At 42.1% G+C, this 20,000-nt stretch overlaps 2 protein-coding genes across 3 annotated transcripts in view; one reads left to right on the top strand and one right to left on the bottom strand.

The window, feature by feature from the left end:
- Window positions 1–5,289, top strand: part of itpka (inositol-trisphosphate 3-kinase A) — an 11,595-nt gene extending 6,306 nt beyond the window's left edge. For both annotated transcript variants that reach the window (XM_071904242.2, XM_071904241.2), the window contains exons 4-7: window positions 2,145–2,349; window positions 2,791–2,892; window positions 3,824–3,895; window positions 3,987–5,289. In XM_071904242.2, coding sequence (XP_071760343.1) covers window positions 2,145–2,349; window positions 2,791–2,892; window positions 3,824–3,895; window positions 3,987–4,259 — 652 coding nt within the window. In that variant the 3' untranslated portion in view covers window positions 4,260–5,289. The remainder of the gene's footprint in view (window positions 1–2,144; window positions 2,350–2,790; window positions 2,893–3,823; window positions 3,896–3,986) is intronic.
- Window positions 5,290–7,472: 2,183 nt separating this feature from the next.
- The window catches only part of ltk (leukocyte receptor tyrosine kinase), a 35,582-nt gene continuing 23,054 nt past the window's right edge, over window positions 7,473–20,000 (bottom strand). Inside the window, exons 18-29 of the mRNA XM_078289551.1 lie at window positions 18,020–18,172; window positions 17,459–17,572; window positions 13,104–13,290; window positions 12,896–12,986; window positions 12,240–12,304; window positions 11,117–11,246; window positions 10,927–11,024; window positions 10,205–10,297; window positions 9,827–9,928; window positions 9,346–9,480; window positions 8,812–8,902; window positions 7,473–8,558 (exon numbers count right to left, since the gene is read on the bottom strand). Of these exons, the coding sequence (XP_078145677.1) occupies window positions 7,473–8,558; window positions 8,812–8,902; window positions 9,346–9,480; window positions 9,827–9,928; window positions 10,205–10,297; window positions 10,927–11,024; window positions 11,117–11,246; window positions 12,240–12,304; window positions 12,896–12,986; window positions 13,104–13,290; window positions 17,459–17,572; window positions 18,020–18,172 (2,345 nt within the window). The remainder of the gene's footprint in view (window positions 8,559–8,811; window positions 8,903–9,345; window positions 9,481–9,826; window positions 9,929–10,204; window positions 10,298–10,926; window positions 11,025–11,116; window positions 11,247–12,239; window positions 12,305–12,895; window positions 12,987–13,103; window positions 13,291–17,458; window positions 17,573–18,019; window positions 18,173–20,000) is intronic.

The raw sequence follows: 20,000 nt of genomic DNA, 5'->3' as shown, positions 1-20,000 counted from the left end.
CCTCAGAACTTACCCACAGGAATGCATTATTCCATGTGTCTTATGCACCAATCTGTTATTGCCAAATAACAGATTATTTTTTATCTTGGATTTATATTGGAGCCAGTAAAGTTTGGACACTTTCCATTATGAAAGGAAAGCATTAGTCATTTTCCAGAAAATTGCCAACAAAATCACTGTTATTAATATTGAGTTGGGTGGGAATTGCAAGACCACCTGCTATCATATTATCATTACTGTGATTCTTAATATTTTGTTGTGCACATTTTCTTCATTTTGATAGTGCCATATATGGAAATATTCAAATTTTCTTCATTTGACTGTAGTAAAAACCTAAAGAGGAAGAGCTATAAAACATGAAAATTATTTTGTCTTATGAGTAAAAAGCCAAATCTCTTATTAGATAAAATCTAATGTCTGTTAGACTTTCCTTCTAGTCTCTAAAGTTCTTTTTCCTTTTCTTTTTCAACATTCATGCACAATTTCCTAATACATCATTATGTGATTTTCAAAAATATATCACTTGATGTCAACATATCAATACACTAGTGTGTAGGAAAATATTGCAATTTGATGCTATAAAGATTTTTTTTTTCCTCAGTAGTGCGTAATAACACTCTTAACTTTAGAAACATTTCCCTTTACCTTCTCATTGTTTCCTGCCACAGTACGTTCTGACTCTAACTGATGACGTCAGATAATGACTGTGTATTTATATTTTCATATGTTGTGTAAACATGAGAAATGCACATGCTAATCTTGTGTTGAAATGGATTTGATGGTAGAGACTGTAGACAGATACAGTGCTATGCTGCTTTAATGTATGTTCGCTCTACAAGGGAACACCTGTTGTAACTGCAGGCTGTAGGCTTGGCTTCCTGCCACAGCGGGCGGGGTGCCTCACTGTCTCTTGTTCACACACACACACACACACACACACACACACACACATGCATGCATGCATGCACACATGCACAAAGTTCATGCACATACACACAGACATTCACAACTCAGCTTTATTTCCGGTTTAAACAAACAAACACACTCATAGACTCAGACACAAAGGCACAGACACCAACAGACACCAACACACACACACACACACACACACACACACACACACACACGCGCACACACACAGACACACACACACACACACACACTCAGACAAATGATTGCATTGTCTGCTCAATGTTTGTGTGTGCCTGTACTGTATATTTCTGAAGCCACACACAGACATACAGACACAGACACACACACACACACAGACACAGGCACACACACACACACACACTTGTTGATATACTTTGTATACACACACACTCATACACACACACGCACACACACACACACACACACACACTTGTTGATATACTTTGTATACACACACACACACACGCACACACACACACAAACAGGCTTTGACGCAGGGTGTCCCTGGAGACTCCCCTTTGTCAAAAACACACACAACCACAAAGCTGCACTCAAGCTTTCACACAGTTAAGCTACCAGCCACTGTTCGCTCTGGAGTCTTCTGTCAGCTTCCCTCTTCAGCACGGAGGAAGTTCAGCTCATAAAGTGAAACTGAAATTCACATCTGTTTGCCCATCATGCTCACTATGAATAAGCCAAGCGTAACTATGCATTCTGTACTGTTCAACAAGAGCATTTACAGTAATGCTTACACAGTGTATGTTGTTCTCTTCAGTTCAGCTCAGCAACAGTATTTTTATGCATTGGTCATTTCCTCTGCATCACAGCACATCGTTATATAAATGGAAATCTATCCTGCAATTCAGAATCTAGTTAGTGAGAAGAGTCCTTTGTAGAGGAGAGTCCTTTGTAAGTTATTGCTCTAAGGTTTTGCTTCTGATGTTGACAAAGCCTTTCCGGATTCTAATATAATAAAAATGTACATAAGTGATTTAGGCTTCATAGAAAGAACAGTATGAGTTTACCATATTACTGTAATGCAAATCACTTGGAGTGTGAATCCTACACATCACCTCAAAGTACACAACCTCTACTATCTTTAACTACAAATGCAGACTTTGCAGACTTTTAGATAATGATATTTGAAATCCTCAATCATGTGAAAACAAAAACTTCTCCATCTGAAGGATTCTCTCATCCTGCTGTTTCAGGACATACTTAGAGGAAGAGCTGGTTCGGGCGCGGGAGCGTCCCAAGCTGAGGAAGGACCTGTACGAGAAGATGGTGGAGGTGGACAACGACGGGCCGACCCCCCAGGAGCATTCGCAACGAGCCGTCACCAAGCCCCGCTACATGCAGTGGAGGGAGACCATGAGCTCCACCCACACTCTGGGCTTCAGGATAGAGGGGATCAAGGTAGAGGGAGACAGAAAACAGAGGGTGACACGCACACTGGACACACACACTGCAGACAAACCACAAAGTTAAGGGAAAAGCTACGGATGTGGCGCTCTTGAGCCAGACACTTAACCCCCTAATGTTTGGTGGCCAAAAGTAGAAGACTGCGGTTTTATCCAGGTGTGAATGTGTGTAACTGTGTGAATGTGAAGAAGGGTGTTGCTGAGAAAGAGCATGCATGCTCAGCAAAACATTGCCTGCATTAATAAAAGTAAAAAAATGCACATGAATGCAGTCACACGTACATAGTCTACCTCTATCTTAACCTTAACTGTACACACATGCATGCGCACACACAAAATTCATAATTAAATAGGAAATATATATCCACACCTCAAGTAGAAGTCATTGCATTTAATATTGTGCGATCCTCTTATTCAGTCCCTCTCTCCTCTCTAGAAATCTGATGGAACGTGTCGAACGGACTTCAAGAAAACCCGGTCGAAGGAGGATGTCACCCAGGTGTTCACGGACTTTGTAGGAGGGAACGTCAACATCATAGTATGTGACAGTCAGCTAGCTACTGTACACATCGCACACGCTGATATGTGTACATTCTGTAGGCAAACACAACACACACATACCCAACACAAAGCACACTTGCACGTATTACCTAAAAGACGACACCAACTACAAACACACCTGTTGAGTCAGCTCTCACATCCGTGTACAGTACATTCATGTTTCACCTTACAGGAATGATTATACAATGCTAATGTTGTATGCTTAGTCCTTCTCACATTTGAAAAGGTCCAACCCAGTCTCATGATAAGTCAGAACAGCTTTAAGATGTTTGAGTTGCATGAACTACAAAGAGAGTAAATCCAACCACATGGCACAAAGTAAATGTTCACACCTAAACACTGTTTGAGTTTTTGATTATGGCAGGAGGATCCTGAACCTGCGCTGTGAATGTCCCATTATATTACAACTGTATCTGCTTTGGTGGTTAGGAGCCAGGGATTCAGAGTGAAAGCTATTTAAAATTAAATACATTACCAGTCAAAAGTATGGACACGCCTGATTGAATGTACTATGTTTTTCATTATCTTAAAGCCATTTTGATCTAAAGGTTTATGCTTAAATGCTTGAAATGTATTTTTTAGACAAATATAAATAGTGAAGTTGATGCCTATGTATGAATTTCTTTCCAAAGCCTTTGCCTTTCCATCAAGGCAAAGGGCGGCTACTTTAAAGAATCTAAAATATAAGATAGTTTTGATTTGTTTAACACTTTTCCATTCGCATAATTCCATTTGAGTTATTTCATAGTTTTGATGTCTTTACTATTATTCTAAAATGTGGAAAAATGCATGTGTCTAAACTTTGAGTTGTAGTGTAGTTCAATTCAATGACTCATCCAATGGGCTTGATAGTCTTGGTAATCTCAGTATTTTAATATCTACATTCTTCTGTTTTCCCTGTCACACAGAAGTCCTACCTGAGCAGACTGACGGAGATCCAACAGGCCCTGAAGATGTCCGAGTTTTTCAAGAGACATGAGGTGAGATCGCTGGTGTCCAGATGGATAGAGAGATGGACAACAGGCGAGGAAAGCAAGACAAAGGCTAATAATAAATTCTGGTTTTCCCTAGGTCATCGGCAGCTCTTTCCTCTTTATCCATGACCACACGGGTCACGCTCAGGTCTGGCTCATTGACTTTGGCAAGACCACGGCGTTACCAGAGGGCCAAATGTTGAACCATGCCATTCCCTGGCAGGAGGGCAACCGGGAGGACGGCTACCTGTGGGGGCTGGACAACCTCATCCACACACTGGAGTCTGTGAGCAGTGACGGGACGGGGGAAGCAACCTGTACCTCAGTCACCACAGAAAATAGCATAACTAGGGAAACAGATGGTGAATGACTGTTGACTTGTACACGTGTTAAAGGAACTCAAACTAATTATACTAGACCCTAAATGAGGTCTAGTATCGGATGATTTATTTTGGGAGCTTTGTGAGCAGTGATAAAACGAGTAAAGCAATGCTGGAAGAACGAAGCAATGAACGTGCTGTGTAGCCCAAGAACTAGGTTACAGCCGCTGTAATAAACTGCAGGGAGATAAGACCAGCACCCACAGTAATCCAGAGCTCAGGCTCTTACTATTCTAAACAGTACGTAAAAATGTTGAAAGACTTTGATATTGACACTGACAGAAATCAGAGAAGGACATTGAACAGAGGGAGCCGGAGCCAACGAGTCTGTCACTAGTTACTGAATGAATGAGCAAATGAACTGACACTAATGCCACTTCATATGACATGAACAGAAGTTGAAAGTGTAGGAGTTCTACTTTTTAATTTCAGGGATGTGATGTTAGATGTGGAGGAAATGCTCATAAAATGGATAATAAAAGAGTGAAAGTGAGCAGTCACAGGTCACAAACTCAATCTCACTTCATACCTTATTGACTTTTTAATGTCACATCCCTGAGTTTAACATTAAAGGAGAAACTCTGTCCAGCATGAAAACTTTGACTGTGTCACACACCTATTAGGTCATAGGACTACAATACTGCATACACTGATGAGAGTGTATTGTCAGTGTCACTGTTCATGAGTCTGACACTTGTCTTTCAATGTATATCAATGTATAGCCTATTTCAATCACTGAATGACATTTTATTCCTTTAATCAAACTTGTAATTATAGTTATTTCTTGTGCTCCGTTTCAAAACCTGTTGGACAAAGATGCTGCACTGTATGTTTCTGGGTCTTATCGTTCCTCAAAATCTGACATGCCAAAAGTGTCATGTAAATGAAATGAATGAAACATGTTTATGGAATTAAAGGGGAAGATACTTTTTTTTAAATAGTAAAACACTATTGCAGTATCCTATTAGCAAGGGCTGGGATGTTCACTGGGATATCAAACAATAAAAAACATTTACATCACTGTGATTCAGTGTGATTCCAGTCATGGGGACGACGCACAATTATGGCTTATACAATACAATTTGAATTAGTCAGATGGCTTAAAGATATTCATCTGAGATCTGTTTAAAAACTGCCTGATGTACTGTGTGCAGCAAACATGAGCCAACTAAAGCAAATCCAGAAACAAAGTCATGCCAATACAGTTGCACTTGATAATTTATGTAGTGTGGCTTATAATTGATCCAAACACACAAAGATCAATATATGTTCATTTATTTGGGGTACAATTAGGGTAGATGAAAATGTGAAATATAGTATATTGCATAGAGTTGATAGTCTTAGTTGGATTGAGGCACAACACCTTCGGCTACACAAGGGATGCAGTTTTCAGTAAGTGTGAAATAAAATACACCAGGCCTTAAAAAATCTTCATTGTGAGCAAGACAAGGATATGGATGGGGTCAGCATGAATGTTTCAGTCCATGAAAATTCTGTAAAAGAAATCCCACAGTAACTAATATTTCTAAATGTCACACATCTCTTCAAGGCAAAAAAAAAAAGTCTTTAGGAAACTGTGAGCCTTTTGGTTATTTACTTTATCTATAAGACGTACGGGGGTTTAACTACTGTAAAGTAACAACCAAAGTAAACACTTGTAATATCAGTAGGCCTTGGCATAAGAACATACAGTAAGCCTACAGAACCCTTATCAAAATTTAACTATTCTCTCAACATACTCAAAAATAAACTATTGACATATTTAGGTTTAAAATAAAGACAAATAAAAATCAAATACAGCTACCAAATGGATTAAATTAGAATAATCTCAAAACATATAAATACTGAATAGAGATTCCCATTATTTAATCTTTGATTATAAGATACCTGCAGCAACCTGTTTGGTATTTCAAATGTGAATACCTCCCCCTGCTGAGTAAACGTAGGTACTACCAGCACTACATCTGAGTAGATGCAGTGTAGTGGTATCTAATGGCAGTGATCAACTACAAATGGATCCATAATAAACACACAGATAAACAGAAATACACAATAAATGGCACAAAGTAAAATAGCTACAAATGCTATAGGTTAGTCCAGTGTAAGGAAGTGTATACAAAAATAGCAAAAAAAACAAAATAAAAAACAATAGCTTATAGCCTTCTATGAGCTTCTCTTATGAGACCTGCAGTCAAAAGTAAACATTGGGACATGAGGAAAGAGACATGTTAGTAATTCTATATTACTATATAGAATTATATATAGATTATTACTATCTATAATTAATAAAAACAACAACAAAAAAACACAACAAAGGAATTTCCAAAAATATGCTGGAAGTAATTTGGATGTGAATGTGTTTTCACATTATTTGGGGTGAAAGCAAATCAGTCAAGTGTGAACAGATGTACTTGCGCAACTACGAACTAAGAAGCTCCAAAATTATGCCTAAAACTATTAATGAATAAAATTCTGCATTCTTCATTGGTGATTCAGAGTCGCTACATGGATCTAGTTTCTCTAATAAGGGCCATGGAATTTGTTAAATTTTATATCGCTCAACCACAAAGTTATATTTCACGGTAAAGAAAAGCACGCACGTGGAGATTCTCTTACCGATGGCTCAATATTTATGTCTTGTTATTGTTCATGATAATGCAACATCACTACTGCCAAAGCTTTCATGAAAAAAATACAGCAAAAAAGAAAATAGGTAGAAAAGGAGTCTAACTACAGCAGTTCTTTATGGCAGACATCTCCAGTGAGGTGGACATTTAGAAAGCGCAGCGCTGAGTGTTTCAGTGTTTCAGTTTCAGTGTTCTGCTACCAGTGTACTGGAAGCCCAGCAACGGGCTTCAACTCCAGTGTTGGCTTTTCCAATCACAGTGTTGAGGAGTGTGTGAGAGTGTGCATGTGTGTGTCTGTCTATGTGTGTGCGTTCAAGTGTGTTTGTGTGTGTGTGTGTGTGTGTGTGCGCGCGTGTGTGTGCGTTCCAGCATTCTAGGAACTCTATTATTTAATGCTGTGGCTCTTCCACCATGAGAGAACCTTGTGGACACACTCTGTGTTCCAGAACTCCAGGTGAGTGTTCCGGAACTCCAGAAGAGTGTTCCGGAACTCCAGAGTCCCACAGTGAGAGGGGCTCCAGACAGTATTCCAGAGTTTTAATCTAAATCAGAATCCCTGTGGAGGCGAGCTGTTTCTCAGACCGGCGTGACGCTGAGGTCTTCAGACAGAGAAAAGCCAGAGTCTCGGTCGCGCGTGGGTTTCTCGGCTTTGGTGTGTCTCCTCACATCCTCATGTCCGTAGCTGGCGTGGCGCTTCAGCAGCAGCTTGGGCATACAAGAGGAGGAGGTATGGAGGCCCAACCCCATGCCTAGTCCCAGGCTAGACCCTGAGGAGAAGCTGGGGGCAGAGCTGGTGCTTGTGCTGGCTTCTGGGGCTTTGGGCATAACTAAGGGCAAGCTCTCTGCCTCGTAGCTTTGCTCGTCATAGGCGTAGTTGACATTGCCGCAGGGGAAGCTCTGGAGCTTAGCCAGGTCCATACCGGCTGCCGGGGCTCCTGTGGTGGCGCCCCCTGGTGGGGTCTTATGGGAGGACATGCCTGAGGCAGCTTGAGCCTGGCAGGAAGGGGATGGAGAGGAGGAAGAGCAGAGGGCGGAAGGGCTGAGATGGGTGCTGTTGGCACTATCGCACCCAGCATCAGTGCATTCTGAGGTTGGGCTGCAAGAAACCTGGGTGTTGGAGGTGGTGGAGGTGGAGGAAGTGGAGCTTGAGAGAGGCATGGACTGAGTGTGAGCCAGTGTTTTCTTCCCCCTGCTGAAGCTTTCCAAGACCCAGGAGCCGTAGGTGGGGTTCCACAGGTTCTTAGTCTTGTTCTTCAGCCTCTGGCTCCCTGAGGAGGAGCTGTTTCTGGAGCAAGGTCGGTGGTGGAGAGGCTCAGGGTGGAGCCAGGAGCCTGCTGCACACACCCCCGCTGCTGACAGCGGCAAACCAGGGGCGGGAACAGGCTCAGCCCAAGATGGCTCCAACGCCTCACGGTATGACGTCACTTCCTGGTGGATGGGTTGGGTTCTCTGGAGGAGTAGACGGGGTTTGGTGGGCTGTGGGGGAAGTGGGGTGGGACCCAGGCCCAAAGAAGAGGGGACCAGCTGGGATGAGGGGTCCTGGGACAGGAGTGGGGTGAGGCTGCTGGAGGTGTGGTCAGAGGGACGGATTACTGGGCCACCGTCCTCCTCCATGGTGGGGCCGTATTCCACTGGCAGGGGGGTGTTGATCACGTCTGGGTCCTGATAAAGAGAGAAGGGAGGGGGAGCGGTAATTAAAAGAGCAACAAAGGAAGGAAGAAAGGATGGAAAAAACAGGGAAGGAAGGGAAAAAGACAGGAAAAAAGTAAGGAAAAAAGGGAGCGAGGAAGAACAGAAGGAAGGCAGGAATGGACAAAAGAAGGAAGAACAAAAAATTCAATTCAATTCAAACAATAAAATTTATAGAACACTGATGGCAAATTGTGTGTGTAGACAGGTGAAATGTGTAGTGTACCTGAGTGCAGTAGTTGATTCTCTCCAGGATAGTGGAGAAGTTGGGCCTGTGCTCTGGACAGTGCTGCCAACACTGGGTCATGATCCGATAGCTACACAGTAACGGACAGGTGAAGAGATACAGAGCAGAGACATGCTGTTTAAATTGTATACTATTTAAACCGTACTGTAAAAGTAATACCCTGAAACAAATTGCATTATCATGGTATAATCATAACTGTCTTTGTTCTCACTGCTGAGAAGTTAGGTTAGTTAGAGAAAGGTTTATGATCCATTTTGCATCATGACAGCATTCTATCTTGGGATGAGGAGGAGCTACCATGGTTGTCTAATTGACTGCGGTGTATAATCTAATACACTCACATAACCCGGCTGAGACTGTGAAGATATCTCAAGTGAAGTAACTGTGCAACTCAGCCGGGCCTAGTCTAGGTAGTCTACGCCTCCAAACCAGCCCAGTTCTGCCCCGCCTGGACTTTACATCCACTCATCCAGGCCCATTTCAGTTTCAGTCCCAATATGTGCCGGTACTCACACAGGCCCGGGGCAGCCCTTGGGTGGGTCCATCCTGCCGCCACTGGTGACAAACTCCAGCACCTCCTGGTTGGTCTTGCAGGGATACGGCATGTATCCCAGGGAAAGGATCTCCCACAGTAGCACTCCAAATGACCTGCAGGGGGAGACACAGATCAAGGAACAGAGTTCACTGGACCGTGTGTTACTTACCAAGACTTGTCTGCTGAAATGTTCTTAAGAATAAGGATGCCAGAGTCCTATAACCGCTTGTAGATATTATTTTTGGCTTGGTTAAGAGCAGAGGTTGACTTAGAGAGAGTCAAACATTAGATTCACCTCCTTTACATCTACCTGCAAATGTCACCAGCAGTCTATAGTGTGGTCTACTTTTTAACAAATATATGTTTGTTAACTATGATTGTGTCTGAGTCCCACTTTTTTTTAACCACCATCAATTACAACTATATGTATTTATATCATGCAGTCTGCATCATTTATACCATGTATCAGTCTTGCAGGTGAAGATGCCTTCCATGAAGGCTTCAGGTGGCATCCATTTGACTGGCAGCATGGCACGACCCCCTTTCCTATAATAGCTGGCCCTGGAGAAGAAGAGCAATGCTATCATTATTAGGAATGGACATTTATTATCAGTTTAGAAGAAGAGGTAAATATCACAAGGCCATTAACTCTCTAAGTAAATTTAGAATCTAGCCCCATGAGGAAAATTAGATAGCTTTTGATCTGGTCACCCATTTACCATAATCAATCCATTGTTGCCCGGACTCCTGTCCTCCTGATACGCATAATCATAAACCATACTTGAAGGATTTACTAAGTGGATTGCCAGTATGATGTTGCAGACTTAGCATACACACCTGTATATGTCCCGTGCCATGCCAAAGTCTCCAATTTTGGCCACTCTGTCCGGCCCAGGGCAGGTCAGCAGGCAATTCCTGGCAGCAATGTCTCTGAAATACACAGTATCTATTACATAGATCCATTATGGCACCAAACTCAAATTAATTTATGGCATGATATGAAGTTCAAGTGTTTTTGCCATTGTAGCAGCGGCATCCTTTCAGCTCCAAATATCCCCTCAGCCAGCGCTTGACAATAGTTTCTGAACCTTTCTGATGGTTCTCACAATTATACAAAGTGAAGAGCATTGCAATTATAATACGTTGTAGTGTTGCGTCTGTGTGGGAAGTGGTTGATCCCAATACTCAACTCATATAAAGTTTAGTCAGGGTTCCCACAAGTTTGTGGATTTGAGAAAAATGAAATAAGGCCTTGAACGTTTTTGAAAATGAATGGATGGCCTTGAAAGTACTTCATTTTTTAAAAATCAAGTCAAATTCATCAGTATTTTAAAATGAAAGATTTCAGCAGGATTTCTTAACTTGACAAGAGTAAAAGATGATATGATGTCTAATTTTGACCAATGTCATGTCTTACACCAAAAAATGCCCGATTTTGAGTCCTTGAATTTCACCAAACAACACATTGAAAGTCATGGAAAAGTCCTTGAATTTGATCTTCAAGTGAGTGTGGGACTCATGTTAGTGCTTGGCAGTAGTAAGAGGGTGCGGCGCTGCACCTGTGTATGAAGTGATTCTCCTCCAGGTAGCGGCAGCCAAAGGCGATGTCTCTGGCCATGTGAAGCAGCTCCAGCATGGTGAGAGATGTGACCTGGCCCTGGACACAGCACAGCATATATTAGCATTAGACACACACACACACACACACACACACACACACACACACACAAAGGTATAGGACAGACGTACAGCTCGCGGTCTGTTCTGTCTCAGGAAGCTCTTCATGTCTCCTCCAGTCATCAGCTCCAGCAGGATGAATCGGGGCAGGATGTGCAGACTGACTCCGATGCAGCGCACGATGTTCTGGTGGCTGAACTTACTGCATGGACAAACAGAACAACACATGGGTTAGCATTCCTACACTTGTGTGTGTACGTTTTGTACAAGTGTGTGTGTGTGTTTGTGTCTGTGTGGAAGTGTGGGTCGACATTATTCATGTCCTTGTGATTATTTTGTGCTTTTGTGTTTGTCTGTGTGTGGGTAAGTGTGTTTGCATGTGCTTGATACTAATATAGCCTACTATACAAGTGCCAGAGAAACACCAGGGTTTGGCACGGAAAGGACAAAACATTGAGCAACTGTGTACCAAGAAAATGCCACAGCACATTAAAACTGTGTTTCAGGCCAGCTTTCCAGAAACTTTAATTAAGTCTTGTCTTGTCTAGACTAAAAAAATCTCTGATCAAAGAAAAACTCCTCACAGATGTGTGGAAATCGCATACTATCACTCAATTCATAAACCTGAATTAACTGAATTACAGTCATATATCTGAGTTAGGAACATAAACCCAAAATACATGCCTGCACACATGACTGTCCTGTGGTGTGTCCACTAGTAAACTTAGCTGGGTCTTCTCTTGGCTTGAGAGCTATGCTATATTTTTATCACTGTTTTGATTTGTAGTGAGGAGTATTCTCACAACCAGCTCCAGCTGTCACCCTCCCCTTTCCCCTGACACACACACACAGACACAAACATGCAGTGAATTAGCTAACTCGCCATAACAGAAAACAGCTGGAGGATGGTTACCAAAACAAGCAGCCCAACGAGAAGAACATGTTTAGTTGTGAAGCAAGCTGGGCCGGTTGACTGATGATGCGAGTGTGTTTGTGTTTGTTTGTGTCTTGTCTGCTGGGCCTGCTGCTTCGCACATGTGAGGGACGTGTTGGGATAGGGATGCGCCGGGTGTACGTGTGTGTGAACCTGTGAACTGAACGATATGTGAGTGCGGTGTGATGTGAGCGTATGATATGGGGCCTGGTGTGGTGTGCGGCTGCAGGACGAGCCCCGGTGTGTTCCAGCCCGGCGCACCTCATAATCAGCGCCTCCATCAGGAAATCCATCTCGTCCTGCTCAGAGCAGATTTCCGGAAGAGTCTGTGGAGCAGAAAGAAACAGCAGTAAGAGAGGTGTGTGCGTGTGTGTGTGTGTATGTGTGTGAACACTACAAAGTGCTATTGTCGAGAGCTAAGACTGGGTCATGGCTAATCAACAGGCTATTGGAAAGCAGGCAGACCCATGTGGAGCAATTGGCAGCTTTCTCTTTCTCTCATGTCGTTTTTATGCAAAGTTGTCTGAGGATACTGACTGAACAAGTTTGCAGTGCTGTTTTTTTTTTGTTTTTTTACTGTTTTTTACAATGATTTTGTGTAATCATGATGATTCTGCAGTACATTATTCCACCTTTGGCATGATGTTAACTTATTAAACAACAAACCATATCATATTTTCTGCTCGGATAATTAGATTGAAGCCAACAAAGAATCATTGTCGAAGTAAAAGCATTAGAAAACCTTGTCATTTGAAATCCAACATGAGAGCGTGACCTTTAGATAAAGCAGTGCGAGCGCTCCTGTGGGATGCTGTTTATTGGATAAGATGTAATGAACATAACTCAGAGTGAGGTGCTCTCAGCAAGCATTTAGGTGTAAGTTGTCTTCCTGTGTCTATGTGCGTGTGTGAGCTGACCTTTATGGCCACCTGCATGGCACTGTTGTCACCGCTCATCCCCAGAACCTGTCCTTCATAGACTTCACCAAACGCACCGTGGCCAAGAGCCCTGCAAAAAACACAGCAGAAAAGCAAAAAATTGAAAATCACTACTTTCATACTAAGTGGGTGTAATAAACAGAGCCCAGACCTCACACTCTCTCTGTAGCTTTCTGGTGTACTGTACCTGAGAAGTGTGATGTTCTTGCGCGGCACTTCCTTCAGTTCACTGAGCGAGGCGGCCTTCCCCGCAAAGCAGTAGTTGGGGTTGTAGTCGGTCATGATGGTGGAGGAGCGGATCTTACTCAGCTTGTACTCTGGACTCTGCAGACGCACCCTCACTGCATGGAGCTGGTTCTTCTTACGGTAGTAAACTGGAGAAAAAAGGACGAGACGAAGACGGAGAGAAAAAGAAGCTTATTTCACTTTGTAGTTTCGTACTTAAAATCATAACCCTAACTGTGAACTGTGACCCCGTACCTGCAAGTAACTTCTAGAAGCAACTTATGCGCTACTGTAGGAGCGGTAACACAAGGAGGGGTCAAGCAGCATCATGTTGGTGGATGCTTTTGAATGTAAAATACATTCATGGGGCCGGTGGAGTGCTCTGATGTGGGAGATTAAGATTGGGAATTTATGCTGGAAATTGAGAGTGTCAAAGTGTATTTGAACCGCCTTCATTTCCACAAAAAGTTGTAAAATAGTTTGACTGCTTGTCAATAAATTGGCTCGCAGACATTTGTCACAGATACGGATATTGATGTCCATTAATTTGGACTGTGATTCAGGTCTCAAGAAGAGGAATCCCTCCGCATACAAACACAATGCTTTGTGGGATACATAGCGACCGCTGTCCTCTCCTTGGTTACTGCTCCTAGACTATCTGTGCCAGTGAGTTTGGACTCACCCGCCGCGGAGGCAGCCCGCGTCCCCGATGCAGGTTGGTAGTCTGCCAGGGAGGGGCGTTGCGTGCAGGTAAGAGGTGCCGTCGAGCCATCGCCCGGTGCAGATGCTAGGGACTGGGTGGGGGGCGGGGGGAGTGCGGGTGAGACAGGGGAGGAGGAGGAGGAGGAGGAGGTGGAGGAGGACGAGAAAAGGGAGGACGAAGGGGAGGAGGAGGAGGAGGAGGAGATGGGGGGCGCCCAGGGAACAGACTACCTCCCTGCATGGGGGAGAGCTCAGGTGAAGAGACACCGTTAACCTGTAGGCTGGGGATGTGTGTGTGTGTGTGTGTGTGTGTGTGCTGCATGCTGGAACTGCATGTAAAAGTACTTGTGTATATGGTGACTGGGGGCCTACACCATTGTACCTTATAGTTTAATTATAGTAGTCTTATAGTACTTATGTCACAGCATGTATAGCCTTTGAACTGCAAACACCCTGTGTCTTCTGTTAATCCTGTGTGCATGCATGTGTGTGTGTGTGTGTGTGTGTGTGTGTGTGTTCTGCATGCACATTCTCACTGCTGTTATTTAAGCTCCTGAGAAGCTACGTAGCTCCTGATGAATATAAAAGCTCTTGACAACATCTTCCTTTGAAGAGAAAGAAAGCTACATGCAGGTAACTACACCATTGTAATATTCAGTAATCAGTCTTTGTTTTACTATTTGATTTATTTAAAACTGGCAAATTCACACACAGTTACACTCAATGCAGTTAGTGCAGAAGTCAAACGAAAACTTCAGCAATGTATCACTTCTTCACAAAATGGAGGTGGCACCAGTGTGAATGTTCTGCATGAAGATCAGTCCAGTTGCACAAAATATTTGTTTGCAAGGAACACTCCACAGCTGTTTGTTCATGACTGGCTGTAACTAGTAATAAACAGCAATCTTATCAGCAACTAATATCATTGAGAATCTGCTGATTAAACAGAGTGAATCCATGTTCAACTTTATCTAGCATGACATTTTTGTTTCACCTATTTTTTTTTTTTTTTTTTACGTTTTCCTACCACTCTTTTGTCCAAAGCTTCATGCAGATACCATCTTTTCTCCAAAAAGCCCAATTAATATCTGCTAGCAGTTTTGTTCTAAAACTCTTGCTAACCTGTCCTCTCCACTTTAATGCATTTCCCATTTTCCCATTGACAGACATGTCATTGAAATATGAGAAGTCCCACCTCACCAACTTTCATCTCACAGCAGGACACTGCTCTCCTACAGCATGTTGTGAGTTCTGTTTGGATTGTATGCGTGATCACTTAGCAGGACGGACATTTTCTCAACATATTCTATTGTTTATACTGTTGTAAAGAAGTTATTACAATATACATTTGCCCCATTGATATTAGCAATCACAACCGATATCACGATCATTTCATGTGGCGCTCAGTACTAGCATACACATAGATGAACACTAGTTAAGGTACAGCTGATACATCTGATTGAACAAGATTCAAATCTCAACAGAATCTCCGTACTGAATGTTGCTCCTATAATTTGTTAGATCTACCTTACATCACATGCATTTTAGTGAGTTAATTGTATTAGTCCAATCAAAACACCCTAAACTGTTTTGTTATGCCCGGTCTTCTTCTCAGACAGTGTACACGCCCAGAGAGTTGAAAATATTGAGATCCCTCCAGAGGCTCTTAAACAAAGTATGGATTCACCAAAGCTGTGGGAATGGGATTCTGCCACAACTGAGCTCCACTTAATATTCAGCACTCTCAAATTCAGTGAGTTGAAAGAGACGAGGTTAAGGAGAAGCTGAAGAGAGAGGGGACAGCAAAGAGAGAGAGAGAGAGAGGGAGAGAGGGAGGGGGAAATCTGCTATACTTAAACACATTAAACAGCACTGGGTGGAGGATTAGCGGCTCGACTGAAATCTCAGGATTCCCTTCCCATTTCTCCACAGTCGATGGTTGTCAAAAAGGTGACAAAGGTGCAAAAAGAAAAAAAGGTAATATTAGCTGTATAATCCCTCACTGTCCTATATTGCTGCAAAAACATATGTAGTTGTTAAATCCATATTCATATAAAGTGTCTGTGGTTAATAAGGCCATTGATGGTTTAGTATGTAAGTCAACATTAAATACAGTATATTACATAGCAGCTTTTATATGATACTAATCTTCTTGAGACCAAGTTAAATACTAATGCCATTAGTATCATCATGTAATATTGTAATATTATCATAAATTAGATCATGGCTCTCTCTTATCCCTCAATTATCTTCCTTTCCTAGAGCACGATTACCTTTGAGTAGTAAATGAAATGTATAAAAAGTGGTTAATTGTTAATTCCCTAATTATTCCTTGTTTAAGCCGTTTTATTTGTGCAAGAATCAGCAATAAAGCGTTTTATAGCATGTTTTACTGTCAGATTAGAGTATCATTTGAAACTAATGCAAGTAATGCAAAGGTGTGAGAGGACACTAATGACTATGTGTATGAATAGTGAGCTCTCTGAAACATACAGTACAGTACAGTAAATACTGTAGCTTAATGATCTTTATCGTAGACCGTCATCATCACAACATACCAAGACAATGTCTTCAGAAACAGACACTGCATGTTACAAACCACCAAAATTCCCACCCCCCACTTTCACAAATATATCACAGTGTGTTTGAGCAAGACCTATAGTGTGTGGCTGGAAAGTGAAAGGCGTCTCACACACCAAATCTTGTTTTTCCCTCGAGCAAACACCTCTCTATATCACACATGAAGTCTATCTCCTCTATCCTAAGATTGTCATCTTAGAGAATCAATGCCCGTCGGTTCAGATAAACCCGCGTGTGTCCATTTCCCGAGTTCCCGAAAGGCCAAATCTTTCATATTCTCTTGGTTCTCTATTTTCCCGAATCGTCGAGATCTACGCTTCTGTGTAATCATGATCACTTCTGTCTTTTCAAAGCTATTTCTGAACAGCTGAATCAAATCGTCTGCCATCCACTCCCTTCTCATCTCATTTATCATTACACATCTGCAGCTGAGAGAATGCTTTGAAACCTGCCAACTAAATGTCAAACCTTTCTGCCTGTCCTTTTTATAGCCCTTGATATAGCACTTCAAATGCATACAGTGAGATTTTTATATCTTTTGCCATTTCATGCTTCCATATAGCTTCCATTCACATGAGCAGTCACTCTGCAGTAGGCCCCACCAAGTGCACAACTTCCTCCACTTCTTCTTGGGAATATAGCATATAAACAATATAATATTTAACTGTAATTACTTACTTTATCGCATTTCACATTTCTATCTTGTTTCACACTCTTTGGCACAAAAACATGTCTTGCCTTATTTCTACCAAGTTCAGATGCAGCCAGTGGAAGGAGAACATCGCCTGAAAGAAGTGCTTGTAATCAAACCGTTCATACTGTTGCTCTCTAAGTTTGCCAGCGTCGCACAGCTCAGAGCAAATCCTTAACATCTATCCCACAGTTCCTTTAATCATCTGGTTCGCAGCCAGTGAAAGCGACACTTATCGAGCGTGTTCACGGTACTGTTGTCAGTGTCTGCGTGTCGGGGCTGAGCTCACAGCCGGTGGAAGGTGGAGGGCACAGACTGGACACAGAGCTGGAAGAGTCTCTTACTGAGCGTGAGGCTGGCGCAGGTCAGGACGATGCCCGTCACCACGGTGGACGCCACTACTGCCAGGATCAACGACAGCGATAGCTGGCCCTCCGGAGCCGGGCCTTGAGGAGCTGCTGGGGAGAGAGAGAGAGAGGAGAGAGAGAGAGAGAGAGAGAGAGAGAGAGAGAGAGAGAGAGAGAGAGAGTGACAGGTGAGCTAGAGACAGAGGTGCACTTTCTCTTTCACTGTAAAAAATATAAAAGTATAAGAAGGACATATTTTGACCTATTTAAAAATGCAGTTCCTGAATTTTATCAACTACCTGAAAATCATCAATTAGAATTAGTTCTAGGTGATGGAAAGACTGCAAAGTACAGGCTGTTCTCCTTTTGTTGGGATATTGTATCTGTTTGTCATAAAGTTCAACATTATGGTGGGAACATTATTTTGGATTTTATGGCAGGACATAAAAATGAACCAATAGCTAATAATGATCTTATACTGAAAGCTATTATCCAAAACAACTAACGGGGGAAAAGGTTGTCATCGTTGCAGTTTGTCTGGGGCGTTTCCATAGCTACCTGTACATGTGACGTTGTCGCTGGCCAGCACTTCCTCGTTGTGGCAGAGGCAGAGGATGAGGCGGGTGTCCTCGTCCCGGGTGCAGCTCTGCGTCTGGCAGTGGCTGCAGTTCAGCTGCACCTTGATCTCACACTCACCATGACTCTCCATGGCTGGGGGGGGGGCAATACACACACATTAGCACAGGCATGCAAAGACACATGTGTACAAACACACACACTACACATACTCATACTCACACACACGAAACCAAGATTTTTCCATTAACTTTCACATTCTTGCTCTGATAAAATAAGTTTAAACAGCTCTGAGTCTCCCTTTGAACACATAACATCTTGTCTCAAACCTGATTTCTGTTCTCTAGTAAATGTGATAAATTATATATATATATGTAAAGCACAATAAATTTACTTCAGTTTTGGCCATTAGTGGAGATATGGGATGGGAATCTCCAAACATCAGACATATAGATCAAATGCTTCGGCTTTGGAATAGACTTGTGAAGATGTCTGATCAGAGACTCACTAAAAAGATATTTAATTGGGACATTTCGCATGGTCATCCCTGGACCAATGAGTTGAAATCCTTATTTTATTTGAACGATTTGTCATTCATTCTCCAGAACAGGTTACTTTGTGATATTCAGGAGATTAGGAGTAAAATGTTTCTCATGTATAAAGAAAAATGGTCTGTTGATATATGGTATAAACAAAAATTACGAACATATTGTCTCATAAAGAGTAGCTACAGTGTAGAACCTTATGTGAAGTATAATTTAAACAAAAGACAAAGATCCCTATGTGCACAGTTACGTTCAGGAACATCACCATTAGAGAGAGACCGGCAGGTTTAATGCCACTCCAGAGGACAGACTTTGTTTGTTGTGTGCGTTAGGTGAAATTGAGAATGAGGTTCATTTTTTTGTTTTACTGTCCTGTCTACGAGGACGTAAGGGATGTACTTTTTAGTAAAATGTCCTCTATTTATGTTGATTTCTTTGGGCTGGATGATTATGAAAAACTTGAGTTGTGCTTCAAGAAGGGAATCTTTTTTGTAGCAGATTTTATTTGCCAAGCTTGGGAGAGAAGGCAGAATATTTTGTTTAAGACCGAGCTGTATAATAATCTGTAATTTTGTAATGAAATGAAATGTAATGAAATGTGTGACCACTGCAACTGTAACTTTGGTGTCTTGTAAACCCATGAGGGTTGGGAACTTTGTGTGCATGACATGAAAATAAAAGAAAATCAATCATACCAGGGTTCATCAGTAAATTTAAACGTCAATGCTGACACAACATTTGGGTCCTATGTTATTCTAGCCTAGATAGATCAGGCTGCTGTTTGGCATCTTTTTCTTTTTTTTTATTGAATTACTAATAACCATTTTGTGCTAATTCATCTCCAGTGTAACCTTCCAGAGTGTACGACAGCGACTTTAGACACCTCAAACCCCATGAAAGTCATAAGATTTTATTAAAATGGCTATGCTAACCTCTGTTCCTTAACGCAACATCTGACTAGAGGGAAGAGAAAGCTTGTCCCATGCCATACATTAAACCTCATGACTGAATTAAAGATGAGAAGATTTTTCTAACTACATAACAGCAAAACTATTGGCCTTAAAACTCAATTTTCATCATTTTTATCACTAAATCAAGCTCTTTTTTACTCATGTCAGATCAGATCTAGCTGTGTTTTGAACACAACAGAGGCAGCTGTTGTGTTTGGAAGCGACCGCAACCATGAGCGACAATGTCTCGCACGAGAGAATGGAGGTCTGTCTGCTCTTCGACATCAGCAGGAAGGAAAGAAGCTGTGGCGCCAAAGGCAACAGGTTCCATGAGGCTGTGAATTAGTTGAATGCCTTTCTATTCTCCCTCTGTCTAAATAATGAGAATCAGATGGCAGGTACTCTCACAAACACACAAAACACAACTACATATACTGTATGTGTGCACATCCAAACACATTCACTCAG

Source organism: Centroberyx gerrardi, chromosome 17, assembly GCF_048128805.1.
Source record: "Centroberyx gerrardi isolate f3 chromosome 17, fCenGer3.hap1.cur.20231027, whole genome shotgun sequence".
In the NCBI taxonomy this organism is placed as follows: Eukaryota; Metazoa; Chordata; class Actinopteri; order Beryciformes; family Berycidae; genus Centroberyx; species Centroberyx gerrardi.
This window is presented reverse-complemented; position numbering and strand designations above follow the sequence as displayed.